We start from the raw sequence: 22,425 nt of genomic DNA on the forward strand, positions 1-22,425 counted from the left end.
CCTCTTTAGATAAGAAACTGAAATTGATTCACATGCTTTTTGGTCATCATTCTGCCTTGCCTATTGCGAGTCTATGAACTCGTCATCTGATCTGATCAATACGAAACTTCGTCATCTCATGAAACACGTCGCCGATTTTCTGGCCCAGTCTTTATATCTCAACATGGTTATGTTCCTACTTGTCGAATTGCTTTCACCCAACCCGAGCAATCGTCTTCCTCCACCATGCCTCCTCCTCCTCATGCGCCTTGAGCAAGTTCTCCCCCCTTGCGGAACCCATGGCCCTCGCCGGGGAACTTGACGAGCTTGACCTCCCCGCCGCGGGCCCGGATGTCGTCGTACATGGTGTAGGCCTGCGAGATGGGCACGACCTTGTCGTCCTCGCCGTGGCAGATGAGCAGCGGGGCCGTGATGTTGCCCGCGTGATGGACGGGCGAGCGGTCGCGCATTACCTGCTCCTTGTCGGCGTCCGTCATGCCCGGCGTGAAGAGCAGGAAGTCGACGTAGTGCGACTCCATCTTGTGCGTCTCCTGCAGCAGCAGTTTCACGTCGCTGATGCCGTAGTAGCAGGCGCCGCCCGCGAACAGGGCCGGGTGTTGGCACAGCGCCTGCAGGACCGAGTAGCCGCCCGCGCTGCCGCCGCGGATGCCGACGCGGCGCCCGTCGATGAGGGGTGGGGTAGAGGTGGAAGAGGATAGGTGTCGGACGCTCTCGGCGATGTCGTTGACGTCGATGGCTCCCCAGCGGCCGTTCAGGAGCTCGCGGTACGTCTTGCCGTGCCCGTCCGAGCCGCTGTAGTTGATCGCGAAGGTCGCGTACCCCCGCGCGTTCCAGTACTGCATCGAGAGGGCCAGGCCTGGGCCGGTGTGGCCCGTGGGACCCCCGTGGGACTGCACGATCAGCGGCGGCTTGGTGCCCTCAGGGCCCTTGTACTCCAGGTTATGCGGGGGCCAATAGAAGCCGTGGATCTCGCGCTTCGGTCCGCTCTTGGCTGAGAAGTGGATATGTTGAGGCGTGGAGAAGATCTCGGGGTTCAGGACCTCATCAATCGACCACCGAATATTGGTCAGCTTGCGGTTGTCTCTGGCGCCATCGTCGTTGTCAGTGATATCGACAAGGTAGAAGGCTTGCGGCGTGGTATCTCCGCCCCCGATGACAATGAAAGATGTGTCTGATAAACGATACAAGCCGTCATAGGTTATTTCCGATAGCGGAAGTGAGAGATCTTGCGATTGCAAAGTCTCAGGGTTGAAGGCGATCACCTTGTCGGATCCGTTCTCTGTGGCGACTGCCACGATGCACTCTTTGGAAAGGATCGCATATGTGTGACTATGTTCTGTGAGCTCTCTTGATCCATCTTGAAAGGGATTGGGGGTAGGGCTCAAACCAACCTGCCAATGAACATGGACGCGCTGCCGAACTCAGCCTCTTCATACCGCTTAAGATCCAGCAGCGCCATATCACCACCCGGTCTGCGTCGGTAAAACTGACGGTAGTTCGTCTTCTCATAGCAAAAGTAAAGAAACCCGTCGGCGCCCCAGCGCGGCTCGGTGACGGTCATGCCGTCTTCGCCAGCGACCCACTCCACGTTGCTCACGGCGCCGTCCTCGTCGTTCCAGTCAGCCCAGTACAGCTTCACACCCGACCAGGGCATGTCGGGGAAGTCCCACTGCACCCAAGCGATCTTCCCGCCGTCGGCGCTGAAGCTGGGGTACATGTAGAAGTCGGCCCCCTCGACGGCGCGGCGGACCTCGCCCGTGGCCGTGTGGATCACCACGACGTAGTTGCGGACCTGGTCCGGCACCGCGGAGGCGTGGTCCTCCTGCACGGCCAGGACCCAGGGCGAGCCGGGGCGCGGGGGCGCGGCGAAGTCGGCGTAGCGCAGCGTGTCGCTCTCCGCCAGCAGGCACGTCACTTTCTCTGTGTCCACATCCAGGATCTGCACGGTGCAGTCGCTGAAGTTGCAGAAGATGACGCGGGGCCCAGCATCACCATCGTCGCCCTTGCCGTCATCACTGGGGGGAGAAGCGCGTACGCGCCGCCGCCGTACTCGTACACGCGGCTGCGGGCGCTGTACCCCTCGGGCAGCACGGTGTGGCAGCTATAGGTTGCGCCGCTCTGAGAGGCCTCGACGAGGTGGTAGATACCGTCAGGGCGTGCTTCGGTGAAGAAGGTCCGCCCAGTGCGACTCTATAGCATGCATCGTCATGAGTACTCTGACAAAAGAAGGCTGCCGAGTTCGGACATGGATAAAGTAAAGCAAACCAAAGAGACATCATCACTCACGCAGACTCTCGGGGAGAGCAATTTGCGGCTGCCGCGGAACAAAGCCTCCTTGGTGATGTCGCTCTTCCATTGTCCGTAAGGTGCCTCAACCTTCTTCTTTTCTGTTGCTCGTATAGCATCGGGTGTCACGTCAGGGTTGCCGCTCAAAAGTTCGGGAGCTCTGGAGGGCATCACCCCACCATCCTCTGGTGCTTGGCTTGTGCCCGATGCCATTGCGATCTCTCAGGTATGCTCAGGTCTTTCCAGAAACCAGCTGCAAATAGAACAATGCTGGAAATTCTAGTCCTACATCAAGGTTAATATAGTATTTCCTATTTTCTTTGGAAAAAGCATCGTGGCCTACTCACAGTCAACTTCAATCTCACTGGGGATGGGGGAGTTAGAGAAGCCACACTCAGTTGAAGTGGGGTTCGAGATGGGATGGTTCTGCACTAATTCAGGTAACAGCGACAGAAGTGCTCCTTCCACTTTGGCCAGAAACCAAGCCCTGCATATTATCCAAACCCCCGCTGTCAATATCCGTTTGTAGGCATTTGCATGTTCTGTTTGGTCGCTATTATGGCCCTGCTATTTTTTTTGTTCATTTTACTTTGAAACCCGTGATTTAATCAGCCCGCCCTTTGTCTGATAGCCAAATCATTTGGTTCTAATCTTTAGTAAGCTATCGAGTCGACATCCATTGGAGGATAAGGGACAGCTCGAGTCTCTGCGCCTTCCACTGATTACATAGCAATGGCATTGTGCATTCCATGGAATGAATGGGATCGGGTGAAAGCTCCAGATTACAATGATCATTCATGTTGGCTACGACGCTTTGTCTCTTTCTATAGAGATAATCTGGTTGTACCATGATATTCAGCAAAGGAAACCCTTGCTAAATACGGGTATAAGTCGGATGATGCTCGATAATGTGATTGTTCCTTCAAAATCCAAAAAGCCAAACCTTTATCTCCGACTCGAAGAGTTGTTGACTGCAGGAATTTATTCGGCACGCCTCGCCGAACCACTAGGGAGTCACCATGGCTCATATCACTCATTTGCCGTCAGAGCTTCTCATCGAGATCGAGAAGTATCTTCGATATCCACTTTCAAAAGATGCAATCGCTCTAAGCAGTACTTGTAAGTCGTTCTGGAGCAGGATTGGCGGTAACACCCTCTATCGTAGGGCTGCCTTGGAGGATCGAGATCGCGTCAGGGAGGCTGAGGCTGACGAATGTGCTAGAATCAGGGCATCATTGATGGACATCGAAGAAGGTGAGGTTACAGAAGCTGACGGCGGCAGCGACGAGGGAGCTGTTGAGACAGGCATTGCGGGAACCGACATCGTCGTACTCCCAGAACACAGCCCAAACCCCGACCATCCCGAAGGTTGGCCAACCTTCAGCCAAGCCACCGTAACCTGTCTCAACCGCGCGATCCGGCGATGCAGGGACCTGGAGAAGCTTGAGCTAATCATTGACATCTACGCAAAGCTCGTCCCCGAGGTGTTCCGAGGCTCATGGCACAGGCTGGAAGAGATGACTTCGATCCATACCGCCATCCGAGCGAAGCGCCTCGACGTGGTCCAGCTGCTCGTCAATAAGGGCCTCGCGCCCGAATGTAATGACACGGTCATGGGGAAACCATTGATGGCCTGGGGCATTGCCAGGAGGGAGGAAAGGATATTTGACATTTCGAGGGGAAGATATGAAGCCAGCGGTAAGGTTCGATTCTACCCTTTTCAACGTAGCTCTACAGGCCCGCTCCGAGGACATCTGCCTGTTCCTGCTGGAGAACATCTACGAAGCGAGGTTCGATCGTCAGAGTCCTCTCTATCCTGACAAGCTGGCGCTCTATATGGCATTTGCGGAGGAGTTTGGGATGTACCGGCTTCTCGACGCTCTGCTTGATTACTTCGGAGAAGGGTCTATGATATCCTGATTTCTGGCTGACTCTGCGTCGCCTCCTGCTGCTGAGTCCGTACGACGGCTACCGCGGCCTGCCCACCCGGCTTTTGCCTCGGGTACTATCATCGAAAACGTGTTCTTCCGTTCCGAATGGGAAGAGCTTCCCCATTTCCCCAACAGAACGGAAATTCTCGACAGGCTCCGAGAGGCGCGGCCGATGGAAGGTTGCGGTTTCCCAACGACGACGACCAAGGTCCGCATGGGGCTATATACACCTCATTCTTACCCACTCCATTTTTACACGCCCCATTGGCGTTCCTCGTCGCTAACAGATGTGCATGGAGTGCCAGCCGCATCCTTCGTCACCAAATTGCAACAGGAACAGTGGACGCGGCCGATTTGGTGGAGACATTTATGGAGGAGTCAGAATCATGCGTCGCATACGACAGGCTCGACCTTTTTCGGGTTGTCTGGCCCGACAACAAACGCCTTTTATATCGAAGCGAGCTGTCCGAGGAGGAGAACGCGCGAGAGACGGAGAGATGCTGGTCCGCCTGTCTAGCGTACTCCATGAGGGCGTGGTCGCAGCCAGAGGCGCCAGATAGCGCTTATTCCCAGTTGAAGACCGCCGTTGAGCCCGGATTGTTCCATCTCTGCTGCGCTATCCTGTCCGACCAGCCTGCCGTCATCGACGAGCTCATTCTGGACTATGGATTAGACCCGCACCAGGAATTAGCGGCTGGGAACAGAGCTGATGAGCTGTTTTACGACACGGGTAATTATGGCCAGACCGATTTCGCTTGGGCCCGTACTCCCTTCGATGTCGCCGTCAAAAACTGGCAATACTTTCATCATGACCCCTGGCCGTCTGCAATGGCAATGGTCTGCCGTCTCGTGTATCACTGTGGTGCGCCCAAGTCCTGGTCGGCAATCACGAGACGCCAGCTCCTCAAGATGTGGCGTGACTACGATATGACCGGTATCTCAGGTACGACGATGGGCAATGGCGCCCAGACGACTATGAACCATAGTGCCCATACATAGACTTGGATGAAATGGGACGGGAGATACTGCTCTTCAACAGCATACAGCCGGATGACGAACAAGAGAAGACACGACTTGCTCTGACGGTTGTCTTCCGAGAGCTATTGGATGCAGTCGAAGATGAGCGTGATAAGGCAATTTTCATGGATAGAGACGGAAATGAAGATATCTGAGCTCTTCCACGGCGGTGTCTAATTCACCATGATGATGTAAGGCAAATATAGAAACCTCCGAACCTTTATCGACGTACCTGTGGCCTACCACCTTATTTCTACTTGTAATACATGTTAAACCAATGATGTCTTTTTCCTTCTTTTATTCAAGTCAGGAGTTTGCCGTCGCAGTAGGAAATGTGCATGTATCTGTATTGCGCGAGCCATGCGCCAGTTGACAACTACAGTAGATACCCCTGAAAGTGCATACGGGGGAAAGTGCATATATTTTCGAGCCCGACTCAGTTTTTAGTGGGAAAGTGCATAAAGTGCATACTGCATACGACTTTTGGAAATATGCGGTTACAGGGGCAAAACAGGGGGGGTGCCGGGTACAGACCTACTAAGAGTTTTCAGAAATCGTCCGTGCACTGGAATATGGGCACTAAATATGGGGCAGAGTCAGCTTTCAGCCGGTTTCCCACCAAACCGGAAAGTGCATATATGGGTGAAAGTGCATAACAATCTGTAGCTCGTGTGGGTGACGCCGAACCAATAACGTGGGGGTGGGGTGTTAAATAAATTGCGTCTCATGGAGGAGTCAGTTTCGTCGCTGTATCACATAACGAGACCTACGGCGCCCGATACAGACTCCGACAGTCCGTTCGTCGCGAAACACGAAGTATTGAACGACTTTCCATCCTGCCGAGTCTCCACTTTAGACAGGACTGCCCCATTACGTGTAACTGACAGTATGAATGAAGTCAAGAATAAGATGATTGAAACGGGTCGGATTGATTTAGGAAGAGAAAAAGAATTGTTGGTGCTAGCTCGGGGGGCTGGATTCTGGAAGACCCGGCAGCATGGCGCAGGGCATGCGCTTGCAGCAGGAACCTGGCAGGAACCTGGGAACTTAACAGGGGTGTTTCCGACTGGCTAGGGACATTTTTAGAACGCTCCAGTCTTGAACGGGTCACCGAAGGGGAAAAACCATGACGTTAGTCCAAGAGGTTAGTCCAACAGCAGCAATCGGACACAAGACCCAATACCAAAGACCCTGCCGATCTCCTTTTTAGCAGGTTTCCCATTGAAACAACCGTCTTGACTCTTTTCGAATTCTCTTTGCGTACTTATCAATGTATTCTACGCCTGATCCCCGATAGACTCACTTCTTCCCGCATATTGTATTGCTCCCATTATCACCGAGCTACCGTACTGGTCTATCTTGTTTCTTTTGTTCCGTGCGATCCGTAGTGGCTGCGCCCTCAAGTCTTACGTGGACGATCGATCTTAGCAATAATCCACCGATAAACAACCGTTTCCCAGACCAGCGCAAAGGTCGCTGAACTCATACCCTCCTGGTATTCAAAACTACAGAATCCCGACTACGAATACCCTCTCAACGCCGGCCCAAGATGGCAGCATCCTATCTATCCAAGCTGAATCCCGTCCCGGGATTCGACGAATACAGCGGACCGTACAAGGTCGGCACCATCGACGTCGAGATCCCCATCACCGAACTCGAATCGCCTGCTCCCGCGCCCGCCAACCCCGAACACATTGAGACCGTCCAGTTCCGCATCTTCTACCCGGCGCAGCCCGAGTCCACGGGGAAGCGCATCACGTGGCTCCCGGCGCCGCAGCGCGACCACCTGACCGCGTACATGCAATTCCTGGGCATCGGGTCCCTAGTCGCACAGGCCGTGTCGTTCCTGCCGAGGCATCTCCACTACACGACGATACCCGTCATCAAGAACGCGCCCGTCCTCGAGCCCGCGACGCCCAACAAGCGGTGGCCGACCGCCATCTTCTCGCACGGCCTGGGCGGCAGCCGGAACGCCTACTCGCAGATCGTCGGGTCGCTCGCGTCCCACGGCGTGGTGGTGATCTGCCCCGAGCATCGCGACGGGAGCGCCGTGGCCTCATTCGTTCGGATACCGTCGGAGCAAAATCGCTACTTCGTTCGCAATACGCGCCGCCTCGTTCCTTACATTCGGGTCTCGCACGAGCCCACGGATGAGGTATACGCGCAGAGATGTTCGCAATTAAAAACGCGCATGTGGGAGATGGGCCTCATTCATGACGCCCTGCTGAAAATTGACAAGGGGACCAAGCTGAGCAATCTTAATGCCAGCACGCCGGTCGAGTCCATGTCGCAATTCGCCAATCAGCTGCACGTCCACGAGCCCGGCAGCATTATCTTCGCCGGGCACAGCTTCGGCGCTGCGACGACGGTGCAGTTCCTGAAGTCGGTCTACTACGCGGGATCTCCCGCATTGGATAAGATGGAGGACCCTCTGTACACCCCGGATGTGAAGTCCTCTTTATGCCAGCAGATAACGCCCAAGAACGTCACGATCCTACTGGACCTGTGGTGTTTCCCCCTTCTTGCGAAAAGCTGCAAGCCGCTGTTCGACCTCCCATTACCCGTATATGACGATGTACCAAGTGCGCCTGGTGGCAACGGACTATTGGCCGTTGAGTCGCAGGACTTTTATAAGTGGAAAGAGCATCTCCACGTCACGGCGCACGCGCTCTCCCCAGACCCGTCCGCGAAGACCGTCGAGCCCACCGCGTACGAGCGACCCAGCGGGGTCAAGATGGCGGAGCCCAACTTCTTCTACGTCCACAACTCGGCGCATCTGAACCAGTCCGACTTCGGCGTCCTCTTCCCCTGGCTGACGAAGAAGGTCTTCGGCTCGGAATCGCCCGAGCGCGCGCTGCGGCTGAACCTGCGCGCCATCCTCCAGGTCCTGCGCGTCAACCAGGTTCCCATCGCGCGCACGTGGGTCGGCGACCTCGTGGAGGGGACTGATGTGGGCAAGATGGCCGCGGCCACGGGGGCGGGGGCGGGGGCCGGTAACAAGGCGCCTGACGACGGGATCCACGACGACAAGGCCATTTTCGCCCGCGTCGCCGAGGCGGGTCCGGTGGAGGCCTGGAGCTGGATTGATATCGTTGGCATGGGCGATTCGTCGGCGGCCGATTCCAAGGATGCAGATGGCAGCAAGCAACAGAATACTGATGCGGTGGAGGCGCAGGAGCCTGGTATGGCTGACCGCATCGAGCCCCAGGTGTCCGAAAACGATGCCGTGCAAGCGGTCATAAACCCTGTGGCGACAGCGTCGTAACCGGCCTTGATCGCAGGTATTGGTGAGAGAGAGGCTAGATTAGAATAGGAGGCATTTGTTTGGGTGGGTGTTCGGAACACGACTGGCGGCAAGTGATATACCAAAAGCATGGTTGAAGTTCAATACTTAGAAGCGGTGGCGTACGGGAGCTTTACATTTTATTTCACATTGCATTTCATAACGTCTTTCACGGTGTTGGTCTAGTCTTTAAGTCGATTGTGTGTTATTTATCTGCACTATACGTCATCGCTAAGTGTGGACCATCGTGTACGGGCCAAGGGATAAGAGGGCGGGAACTTACCTTCTCACTCAACTGTAAGCAACGTCTGGAACCTCGAGCACAACACGGTCAGTCTCTCGAGTAGTGGGGAACCGATATCGACCAGAAGGGAGCTATGGGTCTTCCAGCTCCTAAACTGCCCGGGATCGGACTGGATCTTGTTGCCTCTTTCACGCCATGCAGGATTCTTGGAGTTGACAAAGAACACCTGGAACAAGTGCCGAAGTGCGCCTTGAACTCCTTCTTCTAGTTGAGCCGGTGCGCCAGCATGGAATAGCAGTTCGCAGAGCAATGTTGGGTCAGCGGGGTCCAACTCTTCAGGACGGGACGAGTCATGCCGATGATGCCAAAACAGGAGAGCAAACACGAAGGCGTTGAGCATTTCACTCCCCGTCCCCTTCCCCTTCTCCTTTATGGCCCCCGTCACTGTCATCATAATCATCATTATCCTCACCGACGTCGTAGGAGCCCTTTTTGAATCTACTCCACTTGGACTCCGCATCGAAGTCCCGGTACCCGCGCTTGAGAATCTCACGGCAGACCTCCAGATCCCAAGCCAGGATAGCCAGGCGGAGATGGCTCAACCTGGGCTTCACCCCTGTGACCAACAGGTGTATGGCCGCGGCACGGCTGCGCGGCCGAAGGCCAGCAGCAAGGCGAGCCGCCGTCACTTTGATGCTGGCCGCCAGACATTGGCGCATCAGCTTCTGCACGCGCCGCGCGTTTTCCTTGGCCGACAGGCCGTCGTCGTCCTCGAGCCACTGCTTGCAGTGCGGCCACACGGTCGGCAGGAACGACGTGCCCGTCCAGTTGTGCTTGGCCGCGCGGAGCAGCGTGGCCGCCAGCTCGGCGCGGTCTTGTATACAATGAATTGCATACAAAGCCTTTCATTCTGGTTTCCTATCGCTGGGTATACTATACCTTTGTATCCTGATTACTCGAAAGGGTTCTTTGTTGGCTGATGTGCCAAGACCTTCATACCACCAGTTTTCTCCCTTTTCGACTCACTAGGCTGTCCGCGAAAGCCTATGGAAACTCCCGATGGTGTCTGGTGAAAGTGGGAAACGCTTCTGAAATGGCGTGGTGTTTCCAACCTCCCCCCTCCCCCCCCCCCAATGCCTTGGCCACTGAACCCTCGCAGGGTATTGTCCCGAAGGTATCAGAAGAGCATCAAGGATGAGCTCGGATGAAATTGCTTGTGGTTTGATGTGACATGCCTCTAAAGTAGCTAGACAAGGTACGCTTTCAGGATCTACCTACTCGTTGATAGAGGACCCGCGTTCTTGTTCATTTCCTCCCATATTGACCAGTCAAACATATCCAGATCGAAATCAATGCCCGCTACCTGACTGATGTCGTCCTGTTCCTGGCTCTCCGTATTCACCGCAGCAGCAGTTGGTGCGACTTCGGCCCCCAGCGAAAGACCAAAATTACGACACAACTCTACGATCCACTGCGGATGCTCGAATGTTCCGCCTTGTTGCTGTTGTGCATGAGCCGCGTATCTTTGCCATGCAGCGATAGTAATACGAGCAGCAGAGGCCACCTCGTGGCGGTCGATAGCCGTCTTTAGCTGTGGATGAACGACATGAACCCGACGGACCAGATCCCACAGGTCTACTACCTCGGGCTGGTCGAAGCGATGGTGGCATTCGAGGAGAACATACACAACTTCATTGGCGTCAGTTAATTAGAATGGTTCCCCGGTGTTGAAAGGGGCAGCGGATGTTTTACTTACATCCGATCCATTGGAAATAGTTGTCATCGTGCCACAAGAACCCCCTAAGTGACTCGGTCGTCCGGGCCATGATGGAGTAATCCATGAGCTTGGTGCAGATGTCGAGCATGTCGTCGCGCTCCTTCCGCGACATCTCGGACAGCTTGGCGTTTACCAGCGCCGGCTGCCGCGCCGTCCTCCGCGCCGCGAGAAGATAGGAGCCGATCCCCAGCTGGATCAGGACGTGCAGCGGGTTGAGCAGCTCGCAGTGCCGCACATACTTGGTCCCTAGTTTCGTTTCGACTTCGCCGAGGAGCGCATCCTTCTCCTCCAGCGAGACGCGCGGCGAAAGCAGCCACGCCAGCCCCTTGTCTCCGTTGTGCGTCCGTCGCATCTCCCGCTGGGTGTGCAGGATGTCGTAGCGCCACAGGCAGTGCGAGATCCCCGTCAGTTTTCTGCGCCCGGCCGGCAAAGCCTTCAGGTCTGGTGTCAAGTCCTCGTCTTCCAGGTTCGAGGGCAGCGTCGTGTCCCAGTCGGCAAAAAGGGAGAGGGGGATGCTGCCCACATGACGGGCAACGGCGATCTCGAGGAACTGCAGCTGCCACCATATCCGGCGGCGCTCCTCGCTGCGCAATACGCTGAGCCCGAGCAAGTCGCCATCGCGGTGTAAGCCCATTCTCTCGGCAATACGACTTGCAATTCCCATTAGGGCAAACATCGCGGGTGGACGAGCAAGACAGTTCATTGCGAGCTATGAAAAAAAATAGAGTCAGCAGTCGTTGTAACCCAGGAGTGATGATCAGGGGTTTTTACCAGGTACAACATGAAAGCTTGAAGTGTAAGCCTGTGAGTTGTGGACGCATAATCAGCGAGTAGCAGAGCACTTTCTGCAACCTGCTGGTATCTCTCCATGAGCTGTGGTTTTTCATCATGCAGTAATTTAGTGCATTCATCCTCTGGAAGACTCGAGATGTTGATGAATACGATAGCCGACACAAGGGCTCGTTCCTCGCTAGAGAGGGTCGAAACATCCTCGTGCGTCTTCCGTATAATCGGTTCCACTTCCCAGCGGAAGAAGACCTTGACCAATGGATCGACATTCTTCAGGAAAGCCTTCCAGAAGGTATAGATGTGGGAAGTCGGTAGTTGCACTGCACCGGCTAGGCTGCTAGTATCTGTCGATTCCCGTGGGTCCAAGATTGTCCGAACCCAGGATGCACATTTCGCCGCTGGAGAAGGCTGTTCTGATCCTATTGGGGTGCTCTGCAACTCATCGGACTGGCTCGCACCACTCCAGCTATACCACATAGGGCTACTCAACGCCGTATGATTAGTCAACGAATCTCATCTGTTATCAAGGAGTCGGGGTACGACAATTACCTTTCGATATAGGTGACTTCTTCATTATGCGTCACCAGACTTGATGTTTTGGGGTGGAAAGGAATTCTGCCCAGTCCAGGCTGGCTGCTGCTGCTCGATGATGCGTCCTCACGCTGACTGCCTCGTGGCTCCTCAACAGCCCGCGTGTTAGGTCGGCCAACCGCTTCGGGATCACCTCCGAGGCTTCGAATATAGCGCTCGAGCTTGTCAATCCGGTCGCTGACGTCTATGGGGAAGACGTTCAGGTGCAGATCCTGCAGCCTGCTCCGGGTATACGCATTTGTCCTGTGGTCGCCGCTTGCAATGGCAGCATGGCTGCAGCCTATCGCAACGGACCTTGCGTTTGGCGCAGGGGGTGCAGCTGATAGGGGTCTTGCCTAACCGCATAGCTCCACACAATCACTCGGCCAGGCCTTCGGCACAGGTCTGCTAACACTTGCAATGTCCTGGGCGGTAAGTTGGTTGCTTTTTGTTATGTTCAGTAAATGAGGACGGTAGAATAGTTCATGTTGTGACGTCAAAGACATTCCAGAGTCGGGAGCCCGAGCTCGGGCTTCGGTACCGAGACCGAAAGAAACTAGTCTCCTCCAATCAGAACCCCTGGATCCTGGAATAATGGGTACCCTTACTATTAATAGTAAACTACACATTCTCGACTCGACTAGTATAAGTATATATGCAGATCCGAAACTGGAAACTGTGGTGTTGATTTGTGTGAGATATCTACTATCTCACTGCAGTCTATTCCAAGATGCATTCCGCTACCACAGACAAGAATTCGAACCACGGGGGTCACGAGGTCGACACAGCTCAAGATCTTGGGAGCGATGGAGAGATGCAGCAACCGGAAAAGTCTTTACACGAAAAGTTGCCTGAAGAGCAGTATCCAGGAAAGAAGGTGGTGATACCGATTGTCTTATCTGTTTGCTTGGCAGGATTTCTCGCTGCACTGGTAAGTCCACAGATGGCAAGACAGCTTCACGGATTCGTAAACCACTAACCACAACAACCAGGACCGGACTATCATTGGCGTGGCCGTCCCGGCTATATCCAATGAGTTCAAGTCCTTCAGTGACATCTCCTGGTATGAGTCCGGGTATCTGCTCACATTTGCTGCGCTGCAACTGCCAATGGGCAAAGTATACGTAAGTTACATTACGTTTAACCCCCTTTTTCCAGCCTGCGAATAGTGCTAACTACTGCATACACTACCAACAGACATTTTTTCGCACCAAATGGGTCTTCATACTCGCCATCCTCATCTTCGAAGTCGGCTCCACCATCAGCGCCGCCGCGCCCAACTCAACCGCCTTCATCGCAGGCCGCGCCCTCTCCGGCGTCGGCGGCGCCGGCCTGACGGCGGGCGGCCAGGTCGTCTTCGTCGACCTGCTGCCGCTTGCGAAGCGGCCCAAGTACCAGGGCTTCCTGGGCGCCACCTTCGGCCTCGCCTCCATCGCGGGCCCCCTGCTCGGCGGCGTCTTCGCCGCCTCGGGCCGGCTCACCTGGCGCTGGTGCTTCTGGATCAACCTGCCAATCGGCGCCGCGGCCGCGGCCGTGCTGCTGCTGCTCTTGCCGCCCAAGCCGCCGCCCCGGACGCAGAAGGCGGGCGAGACGTTCTGGCAGCGGCTGGAGCAGTTCGACCCCGTCGGCACGGCGCTCATGCTGCCCGGCTTGATCTTGCTGCTGTTGGCGCTCCAGTGGGGCGGCGTCGAAGGCTGGACGGGCACAAAGGTGCTGGTGTCGCTCATCCTGGGCATCGTGCTGCTCGTGGCCTTTGGCGCGTGGCAGGTCCGGGCCGGCGAGAACGGCACGGTACCGCCCCGCATCATCCGGCAGCGCAGCATCGCCGCGGCCACGGCGGCGTCTCTGGGGTTCGGCTCGGTGCTGGTCATCGTGACCTTCTACGTGCCGATCTGGTACCAGGCGATCCAGGGACTGTCCGCGGTGGACGCGGGCGTCCGCATGATGGGCTACTTCCTCTCGACGGTCCTGTTCGTCATCGGGTCCGGCATCGTCACGTCAAAGATCGGCTACTACACCCCTTGCCTCATCCTGGGCACCGCCATCGCGGCGGTCGGGTGCGGCCTCCTCACCACGCTGCGCGTCGACACGAGCAACGCGCGCGTCATCGGCTACCAAATCCTCACCGGCGCCGGCCTGGGCCTCAGCCTGGCGCAGTACATCAACGCGGCCCAGACCGTGCTCTCGCGCGAGGACGTCCCCACGGGCATCACCCTCATCAACTTCGGCAACCTGGTAGGCGGCACCATCTTCGTGAGCGTCTGCCAGGGCGTGCTGTCGGACACGCTCACGACGGAGCTCGCTCAGACCCTCCCGGGGAAACTCGACGTCCACGCGCTCCTGAGCAGCGGCGTGACCGACGTGGCCAAGCTGCTGCCGCCGGACCAGCTGCCGGCGTTCCTGGCGGCCTACAACAAGGGAATCTGTAACGTCTTTTACGTCGCGCTGGCGGCCGCCTTCCTCGCGTTCGTGGCCTCGCTCTTCTTGGAGTGGAAGTCGGTCAAGGCGCAGCCGCAGCAGCAGGAGGCGGTTGCTGCGGTTTAGGCGCGCTCGCTTGGGACACATTATAGATAGATGCTTCTCCTTTCGCAGGCGTCTATATATAGATTCAGGGGCTCATGGCTGCAGTAGAAGCCGAATTCAAGCGATTAATGATGTATCCTAATCATGATGGTGTTATTGATGCACTTACACATTGCAAAGGGGGGGGGGGTATGGGCATTGCTATGATTTGACCACATGATATTACCCCTGATGTGATTGGGGCATTCGACGGAGGTTGCTCCTTTCTGGAGTCCAGGCTTGCAGGCTCAAAACAGGTGGCGCAGCTACGACCGACCAACTTGTTTGGAGGCTTCGAGTATGTGATGAAAACTTACTAGGCCGACATGGATCACGAGCGCTTATCACTTTTGTTCGTTTGGTTTCCTTCCTATCAAGGCCTGAATTGAGGTCATGGCTGTTGGTTATGCGGCCCGCGAAAAGTGGCGCCATGTTGTCTAAATCGGGCAAAGCTGAACGCCTACGGGCCGGGGAGGGTCGTCCCCGTCCCGGCTCGCCTTCCCCTTTTGTTCCCCAGGCTATCGGATCTACCACTACCACCCTTTCAGGTCGCAACCCTACGAAACATCTATAGAGCTGCGGGACAAGACCTTAGGCCATTCGGGTTCCCTTGAAACAGTGTGAGGCTGTGCTTTCCCTGCATAACCCAGCCCAGAAAGATGCTTTTTGGATGGTTACCCTAAATCACCAACTGCTTTCTTGGGGAGCTATGTGGCTTGCCAAGCCCTTATGCAGTCGCTTGTCGTAGAAGATGCTGACATATTTGGACCAATCATGGCCGATCACGGCCGTCCTCTGTACCATGGCCTGCCGGCCCTCCGCAATGGCATCCCGTAACTTCGAAGGTTTCGCCGCACCGGAGAAGAGACGATTCGTCAACCTTTCGCGAGGTTGCAGTCGATAAGCGCGTCAAACTTCTCCAAGTTTCAGGAGCATCAAGACTTATTCGTGACCGTGTGGGAGGCTCGTCAAGTATAATGTGACATGTAGCGCCGTACCCTGTCATGAACTCCGGTATTCATCTAGAGACGCAGTTGTGAGCTTATAAGACACGAGATCTTCCAACTAGTATCCCTCGTGATAGCAGAATCACTCTCACATATACCTAACGTTGGTGGTAACCTATCTCACTGTCCAAGTCTTCCAAGTGTTGTTGATTGCATTGGCACTTCTATCATAACCAATCTCCATTAGTCCCATATTCCTCCCCAACCATGTCCTTCACCTTCCCGACCATGAGCCAAGTTGAGGAAGTCCCCGTCTTTCAAGGTAGCCAGGAAGCTCCCGAGCAGGGCGGTAATAACCCCACCAAAGAGGAGATCCTCAAGGACCCCTTCGCGAGCAAGAGCAGCCAGATCCTCTTCGACGCCATCGACCAACTCCAGAGCTGCGACGCCAGCCAAGTCATCGACATCCCACAGCTGGTGATCGTGGGCGGCCAGTCGGCCGGCAAGTCGTCGCTGCTGCAGAGCCTGACCTCCATCCCGTTCCCCGTGAGCCATGGGCTGTGCACCCGCTTCGCCACGCGCATCATCTCGCGCCGGACGCCGCCCAAGAGCCGGGACGAGGTGGTCATCACCATCGTGAAGCCCGACTTCGAGCTAGACCACATCTTCAACTACGCCAACGACAGCCCCTATGACAAATACGTGTACAGAGCCGAGACCCTCGACAGCCAGACGTTCGCCGAGTTGATGGAAGAGGTATAGTTTCTTCGCCACCGGCTTTCGTTCTCTTCTCAGTATAACAACAAGCTGATGATGCTACTAGGTCACGGAGAAATACATGGGTATCAAGTCGGGCATACAGCCCAGCGCCAAGAACTTTGCCACCGAAGTCCTGAAGATCGAGCTCTCGGGGCCGCAGCGTGCCCACTTCAGCATCCTCGACATACCCGGGCACGTATCCAACGCATTCCGAATCCATAAGTGGGAGATGGAGGGGATCGAGAGCATGATCGTCGAATACATGAAGAAACCTTGGAACATCGTCATGTACGTGCATATCCACCCGAGTCGTGCGAAAGAAACACTGTCGCTACTACTGTACATACTAATGGCATTGATCAGTTGCGTCTCCGACGCGAGCAATGATCTCGAGAACCAGCCTATCTTCAAGCTTGCGGAGGAGCACGTGGAATCTACCAGATTGATACCCGTCTTCACCAAATGCGACAAGGCAGCAACGCCAGAAGACGTAAGAGGCAGCCACCCATAGACCCCTCAACGATAACGGAACGTCTTCATACTAATGAACGAGACCCAGGTTGTGGGGATTGCGACCGGGGAGAACCAACATTTCCGCGCGATGAAGCACGGGTGGTTCGTAGTCCGTAATCACATCGGAGACGAGGGCGCGTCGTTTGATCTGGACGACGCCGAGACGACCCTCTTCGGGTCCGCACCTTGGAGCCGAGTGCAGAGCAGACGTCGTGGATCCAGGAAGCTCAGGGACTACCTGGGCGGCCTCCTGTGTGCCAAGATCCGAGAGGAGTTTCCCCAGATGCAGGAGCAGGTTAAGTTTCTCCTAGATGAACAGATGGAGTTGAAAGATGTTCTGGGAGAGCCACGTGCCGATCACAGAGCGCAGCTTCAGTACTTGATGAAGATCGTCGAGGGGTATGACGCCAAGGTTCGACAGGCTCTTAAAAGCCCATGGGATCTTCCCGAGAAGCAAATGCAGCTCCGCAGTATCGTTTCGATCAGAAACAAGGAGTTCGACAAGGACATGATGAACCAGGGCCATACCTATGAGTTCGAACAACCCCGTTTGACCTACCGACAGGACCCGCCAGCCACCGACCAGATGGAATTGCCACCAACACATGAGGGATCCCCGCAGCCAAAGGCGAAACGAAACGGTTCACACAAGAAGAGCACGCAGAAGTCCCCCATGGATAACAGTCCCCAACCCTCGGCCGAGCTTCGGGCAGAGATACAAAAGCAAATCCACAGTTTCCAAAGCAGCCAGCTCCCAGGTCTGTTGAACCCGGACATCTTCCCTGTGTTGTACCGTAAGCAAACAAAAAAATGGAGATCAATCGCCCGCGACCACTTGCTCCGTGTGTCACGAGATATTGCAATGGCTGCTGATAGCTTGCTGGCCGAACACCTGGAGGCATACGACAACCTCCAGCCCGTTATAGAAGACATGGGTTACAAGGTGGAGAAAAAAGCACTCGACGAATTGGACAAGTACTGCAGCCAAGAGGACAACTTTCCCTTCTTCACCACCAATCCTGAGTTCACGTGGCGGCTCGAGGAGAACCGGCTGATCCGGTTCAAGAACTACACGTTTGAGCACCTCCAGGAGGTGTGGGATAAGGTGACGAAGCAGCCCAATAACGGGGTTCTCTTCGACGCCAGTCTCAACGTCATGTACGCCCGCATCCATCCCAGCGCGGCGCTGCACACCGAGGATGAGGCCCACGATATTCTCAAGGCCTACTATGAGGTAAGTGCAATTCAAAACAACACCAATGCGTTTCGAGGCCTGACCGCTGACTGCATGCTTTGATTCTAGCTCTCGGTGCGCAGTTTCATCGAGTACGTCAACAAGCGAATCGTCGAGGACATGCTGTTGAGCGAGCAAGGTCCTCTGCTGGGCCTCTCGACCAAGTACCTCCTGAGCCTGTCCGAGGCCGAGATTGAAGAGATCGCGCGCGAGGATGAGACGAAGCAGGTTCAGCGCGAGCAGTGTCTCGCTAGAATAGCACGATTGACGAAGGCGAACAAGCTCGCCGAAAATGCGCTGCGGGAGACGAGGCCTCTACCAGTGGAGGCTGTCACGCTTAGAGACTCAAGCCATGGATGATGATGATGGTTATGATTGGTAAACCAATTGAATGAAATACGACGGTGGTGTGGTCGATGAGTGTATTATATCATGGACGCGCATGTTCGGGGATGAGTTGTAAAGAAGATGAGTTCAGATCCAGCCACTCGCAACCAGAAAACCGTTTGTTGCTTGCTTTGGCTTCATGCAGCGACCGTATAATTTTCAGCCCCTCTAGCCCTCTGGTCAACGCCACGACCACGACTGATGCTGGATCATGATCAGCTTGACACGAACCAAATGCTTACACCCGAGGATCTTGGATCTGTCATTGTTTCTTTCCGTTTCCAATAAGCAAATAAATCGTCTGTCTGTCTTTGTGTTAAGGCGCCTAGGTTAGGAAGTGGTGGACATGCTTCGGATCCGAAAGCCCTTTGGCCCTTGGGAGATATTCGGATCCGAGGCAGGACAGGATCCGGCCAAGGCCGACAGGCTAGTTGCTCCGGTCATTTCGCACGAGAGGAGACGGGAACAAATCACAACCTGCGCCTCCGCACATTCGATACCAACCGGCTTACTCTGCCTTATAGGGCGTGCAGCCAGAGCCGACACGAGCTTCTCTCCACTTAGATCTGATTTAGGCCGTTCAGCTCGCGGGCTGCGTTGTGTCGGTTGTAAGAGAAGATGGACAACATAAAGAACCGCCAACCGTGGTGTACTGCTTATATTGCAGTCATTCATCAACCCCTCACCCATCGTCCGACTGTATTACCCCTTGCTTAGGACCTAGCTACTTATATACGCAAGCCACTTGTCTTGGGAGATCTCGTTGACCTCTCACTTGCTCTCTTCTGTTCTGTTCTGTTCTGTTCTGTTCTGTTGTGTGACGTCTCTATCAATCTTCAGCTCTGTCCATCCTGCCAAGTACATTAGCAAGCCTACAACCACACTTATAAACACAAAATGGCCGCCCCTGCTGCTGCTGCTCCCGCCCCGGCGGCCACCCCCCTACCCCGGATGAGTTCCGCCGCCGGTACTTCACCTTCATCGCGCCCAAGTACGCCCACCTGACGGGCAACACGACGCGCGACCTCTTCGCCGCGGCGCTGCGCCAGCACGACCTGGCCCTAACGAACGAGTCCGTCATCCACGACAGCGCCGCGGACCTCTCGGCCGTCTTCCCCGAGGACGGCTGCCTGACGCACGTCATCGACAACTTCAGTCTCTCTACCTTCGGCACCAGGGAGCAGCAGCTCAAGGGCCTGGCCGAGAACTACCGGACCCTCAAGGCCGACGGCGGCGTCGCCGTCTTCACGACCTGGAAGAAGTTCGCCATGTCGGAGCTGATTGGCGCCGCGCAAGCGATCGTAAGTCTCTCTCCCCCACACCTCCCCAACCCCTTTTCTTTCTGGTTCTCTACCCATCGCCCCAGGGAAAAAGCTCCTCGCTGACTCCCCATCACCCGTCCAGGTCAAAGGCGCCAACTGGGCCGCCGCGCAACCGGTCCCCATGAACGGGCCCGAGTTCGTCGCCGAGGGCCACCTGGCCTCGATGCTGGCTGAGGCCGGGTGGTCACCCACCAAGACCCAGACCAGCCTCGTCAAGTCCGTCGTCACGCGCGACGAAGACGAGAAGGGCCTGCTGGAGTTCATGCAGGTCAGCCCGCCCGCCAAGGCCGCGGCCTGGCCCGCCGCCGTGCAGCAGGCCGTCGACGCCATGAAGAAGGAGCACGGCGGCATCTACGGCGAGACTTGGGTCGTGATTGCGAGGAAGTAGGAATGGGAGTGAAGAGGATGTGTGGGGAGAGGGGGGAGGGGCAAGGAAATTAAGAATATACACAAAGCGCGACATGCAGTGCTGGCCAAATGGGTATTATGCTATTTGATTTTGGGCACCGAGGTCGCAATAAGAGAGCGTCGTCCTATATTCTGACGCTTACTAGCATTCCAAATTGGATTTCACTTGAAACGCATTTCAATGGGGATCATTTATAATTTCACTACACCTGAGCAAACCGCGCAAGACGAAAGCGTTGACATGAATCATGACGTGGTTTGAAATATCCCTCGGATGTTTTGTCGCATCCTAATTATGATTTGTTGCCTGATATTAATCTAAAACTCGAACGACCCTATCATATACTCACTTCTGACTTATACACTCCCCTCACGGACGAGCGAACGGGAAACCGACCCTATTATTACTCCTTGGGACACTCCCAGCTCTCCGGCCGGTTCGCGTCGTCCTTGCTGGTACCGATGTACTTGGCCCGCTTGGGTAGAGGCAGATGGGCCGCTGGCTCTCGATGCCGGCGGCGCCGTCGTCGTTGACGAACTTGGTCCCGATCAGCTGTTCGGGCGCCGCGTCCTCCTCGACCCAGCGCATCATGGCGAGCACGACGTCGTGCTCGGCGTCCTCGTGCCCCGGGACCGAGTACGTCACGTTGGGCAGGTCCTGGCTGCCGCCGGCGATGTACCACGGGCCGGGCCCGTGGTTGCAGTGGCCCATGCCCGGGATCAGGAAGAAGCGGTAGAAGTCGGTCAAGTCGACACCATCATCAGCCTTGGCACCATCAGCAGCGTCACTTCCTCCCATGGCCTTGTGCACGTTGTCGTAGAACACGCGGCTGCTGCCCGTCGGGATTCCCGGGTCCGCCATGCCGTGGTACATGATGATCTTGCCGCCGCGCTGGCGGTAGGCCGACAGGTCGAAATCGTCGGCGGCGGCGTCGCCCGGGTCGACGCGGTCGGCCTCGAGCATGTCGGCGTACGTGAACTTGGTGTAGTCCCAGTCGGTGTCGTTGTAGACCCAGTCCTCCCAGAGGCCGCGGCCGAGGCCGCTGAAGGTGCCCAGCATGCCGGACGGGTCCGCTCCGAGCGGCAGGCCCGGGAACACGAGGGTGTCGTTGTCGACGCCGCCCTCCCGCCACTCGTTGTACACCTTGTACACCGTCTGGACCTGCTCCGGCATCAGGCAGTTGGTTTGGTTGGTGGCGCCCTCGGCGCACAGGAGCTTGTCGTAGTTGAAGTTGCAGCCGAACGTGTCGCTGATGATGCCGTCTTCCAGGCCGTCTTGGCCATCGCACTGCTTCAGTATCTCCGACGTGATGGTCTTGTACAGAGCTGGGCCGACGTGGTTGGACCCGTTCTCCGGGAAGTTGTAGAGGGGCGCCTGGAGAGTAAAGGCCGCCAAATGTGTTGTCCACCAAGCTGGTGATTGTCAGCATCCAAAAACGGCGACTCGTCACGCAGCAGTCTGAACTGCAACAAAAGGAGTTGAGTAAGGGTCTTACCTGGCGCGCCGACAACAATGCCATCGAAGGACTCGGGGTGGTGTTGGATCTCCTTCAGACCTTGGCGACCACCGGTAGAGCAGCTCGCATAGTACGAGTACTTGATCGCCGCCGCCGCGATGGAATTGGAGCTACTGCCGCTGTAGTAGGCCGTGATCATGATCTTGGCCAGCTCAATCGACCCATGCATCGCCCCTGGACCCCCAGTCCCAGAGCCTTTCCGGCTGATTCAGTCCCCAGCTCGCATCAAATGCCGTGGCGTTGTGGCCAGTGTCTGTCGACATGGTCGCGAACCCATGATGCGCGAAAATATTCATGTCCACCCTAGAGGAGGTATGTCTTAGCTCACGAAAAGTTTCACTGTAAAAGGCCCCCCTCCCCCCTGCTCTCTCGTGCGCCATGAGGGCGAGGGGGGAAGACGCAGGCAGAACTCACCAGTTAATTCCTCCACCGAACCCGCCGTTGCCCGTGGCAAGGAACCGTTCATTCCAGCCCGAGTCGGGCAAAAACAGGCCGAAGTTGTAAGAGGAAGTTGCCGAGGACTTCATGTTGATGGTCACGGCGCAGAGGGCCGACAAGTTCTTGGCCGGCGTCGGGAACGCCATCGAGGGCGGTCCGAAGGAGCCACCGGCCGCCACGGGGGTGACGTCGCTCACGCTGGCGGCTTCGTTGCCGGCGAGCATGGTCTCGAAACGCTCTTTGGTGCATTGCGCTGCGGCGGCGGCAGAGCCTGCCGCAAGCAGCAATAGTGGCGCCTGGGATGACAACATCTCTCTCTCTGTCAAGGCTAACAAGGAGCCGGATCTGGTGTTAATCTCAGGGACACTTGGGTGCGGTAGTTCAGGAGAGGGAAGAAGCCCACCGGCGCGGGCGAGTCAGGGCTGACCATCTTTTATATGA

General features: G+C 56.1%; 9 protein-coding genes across 9 annotated transcripts; 6 read left to right on the forward strand and 3 right to left on the reverse strand.

Moving 5' to 3' along the window:
- Positions 1–239: 239 nt before the first annotated feature.
- PG994_009750 (uncharacterized protein) lies at positions 240–2,499 on the reverse strand (the record flags this gene model as incomplete). The annotated part of the gene is made up of 4 exons (XM_066861159.1): positions 240–1,329; positions 1,392–2,015; positions 2,036–2,190; positions 2,287–2,499. 4 exons carry the CDS (start codon positions 2,497–2,499, stop codon positions 240–242), a joined length of 2,082 nt encoding a protein of 693 aa, XP_066713329.1.
- A 1,025-nt stretch (positions 2,500–3,524) lies between these two features.
- PG994_009751 (uncharacterized protein) lies at positions 3,525–4,106 on the forward strand (the record flags this gene model as incomplete). Its single annotated transcript, XM_066861160.1, has 1 exon — positions 3,525–4,106. The coding sequence occupies one exon, from the start codon at positions 3,525–3,527 to the stop codon at positions 4,104–4,106; it is 582 nt and encodes a 193-aa protein (XP_066713330.1).
- A 480-nt stretch (positions 4,107–4,586) lies between these two features.
- PG994_009752 (uncharacterized protein) lies at positions 4,587–5,216 on the forward strand (the record flags this gene model as incomplete). Its single annotated transcript, XM_066861161.1, has 1 exon — positions 4,587–5,216. One exon carries the CDS (start codon positions 4,587–4,589, stop codon positions 5,214–5,216), a length of 630 nt encoding a protein of 209 aa, XP_066713331.1.
- A 1,567-nt stretch (positions 5,217–6,783) lies between these two features.
- On the forward strand, positions 6,784–8,499 carry PG994_009753 (platelet-activating factor acetylhydrolase; the record flags this gene model as incomplete). The annotated part of the gene is made up of 1 exon (XM_066861162.1): positions 6,784–8,499. One exon carries the CDS (start codon positions 6,784–6,786, stop codon positions 8,497–8,499), a length of 1,716 nt encoding a protein of 571 aa, XP_066713332.1.
- Positions 8,500–8,804: 305 nt separating this feature from the next.
- On the reverse strand, positions 8,805–12,189 carry PG994_009754 (uncharacterized protein; the record flags this gene model as incomplete). Its single annotated transcript, XM_066861163.1, has 7 exons — positions 8,805–9,205; positions 9,264–9,635; positions 10,040–10,450; positions 10,518–11,247; positions 11,310–11,793; positions 11,877–12,102; positions 12,153–12,189. The coding sequence occupies 7 exons, from the start codon at positions 12,187–12,189 to the stop codon at positions 8,805–8,807; spliced, it is 2,661 nt and encodes an 886-aa protein (XP_066713333.1).
- Positions 12,190–12,627: 438 nt separating this feature from the next.
- On the forward strand, positions 12,628–14,441 carry PG994_009755 (uncharacterized protein; the record flags this gene model as incomplete). The annotated part of the gene is made up of 3 exons (XM_066861164.1): positions 12,628–12,828; positions 12,890–13,021; positions 13,095–14,441. The coding sequence occupies 3 exons, from the start codon at positions 12,628–12,630 to the stop codon at positions 14,439–14,441; spliced, it is 1,680 nt and encodes a 559-aa protein (XP_066713334.1).
- Positions 14,442–15,673: 1,232 nt separating this feature from the next.
- On the forward strand, positions 15,674–18,272 carry PG994_009756 (uncharacterized protein; the record flags this gene model as incomplete). Its single annotated transcript, XM_066861165.1, has 5 exons — positions 15,674–16,162; positions 16,230–16,453; positions 16,529–16,655; positions 16,725–17,912; positions 17,982–18,272. 5 exons carry the CDS (start codon positions 15,674–15,676, stop codon positions 18,270–18,272), a joined length of 2,319 nt encoding a protein of 772 aa, XP_066713335.1.
- Positions 18,273–19,255: 983 nt separating this feature from the next.
- Positions 19,256–20,009, forward strand: PG994_009757 (uncharacterized protein; the record flags this gene model as incomplete). The annotated part of the gene is made up of 2 exons (XM_066861166.1): positions 19,256–19,600; positions 19,674–20,009. Coding segments are annotated over 2 exons (681 nt in total), but the record flags the coding sequence as incomplete, so codon positions are not given.
- Positions 20,010–20,399: 390 nt separating this feature from the next.
- On the reverse strand, positions 20,400–22,414 carry PG994_009758 (ferulic acid Esterase/Feruloyl esterase; the record flags this gene model as incomplete). The annotated part of the gene is given in 5 exon segments (XM_066861167.1): positions 20,400–21,442; positions 21,526–21,688; positions 21,708–21,849; positions 21,961–22,255; positions 22,318–22,414. The coding sequence occupies 5 exon segments, from the start codon at positions 22,412–22,414 to the stop codon at positions 20,400–20,402; spliced, it is 1,740 nt and encodes a 579-aa protein (XP_066713337.1).
- Between the last annotated feature and the right edge of the window lie 11 nt (positions 22,415–22,425).

The sequence above is a fragment of the Apiospora phragmitis genome, assembly GCF_038363925.1.
Source record: "Apiospora phragmitis strain CBS 135458 chromosome Unknown utg000009l:1.0-1189150.0:1.0-1190623.0, whole genome shotgun sequence".
NCBI lineage: Eukaryota > Fungi > Ascomycota > Sordariomycetes > Amphisphaeriales > Apiosporaceae > Apiospora > Apiospora phragmitis.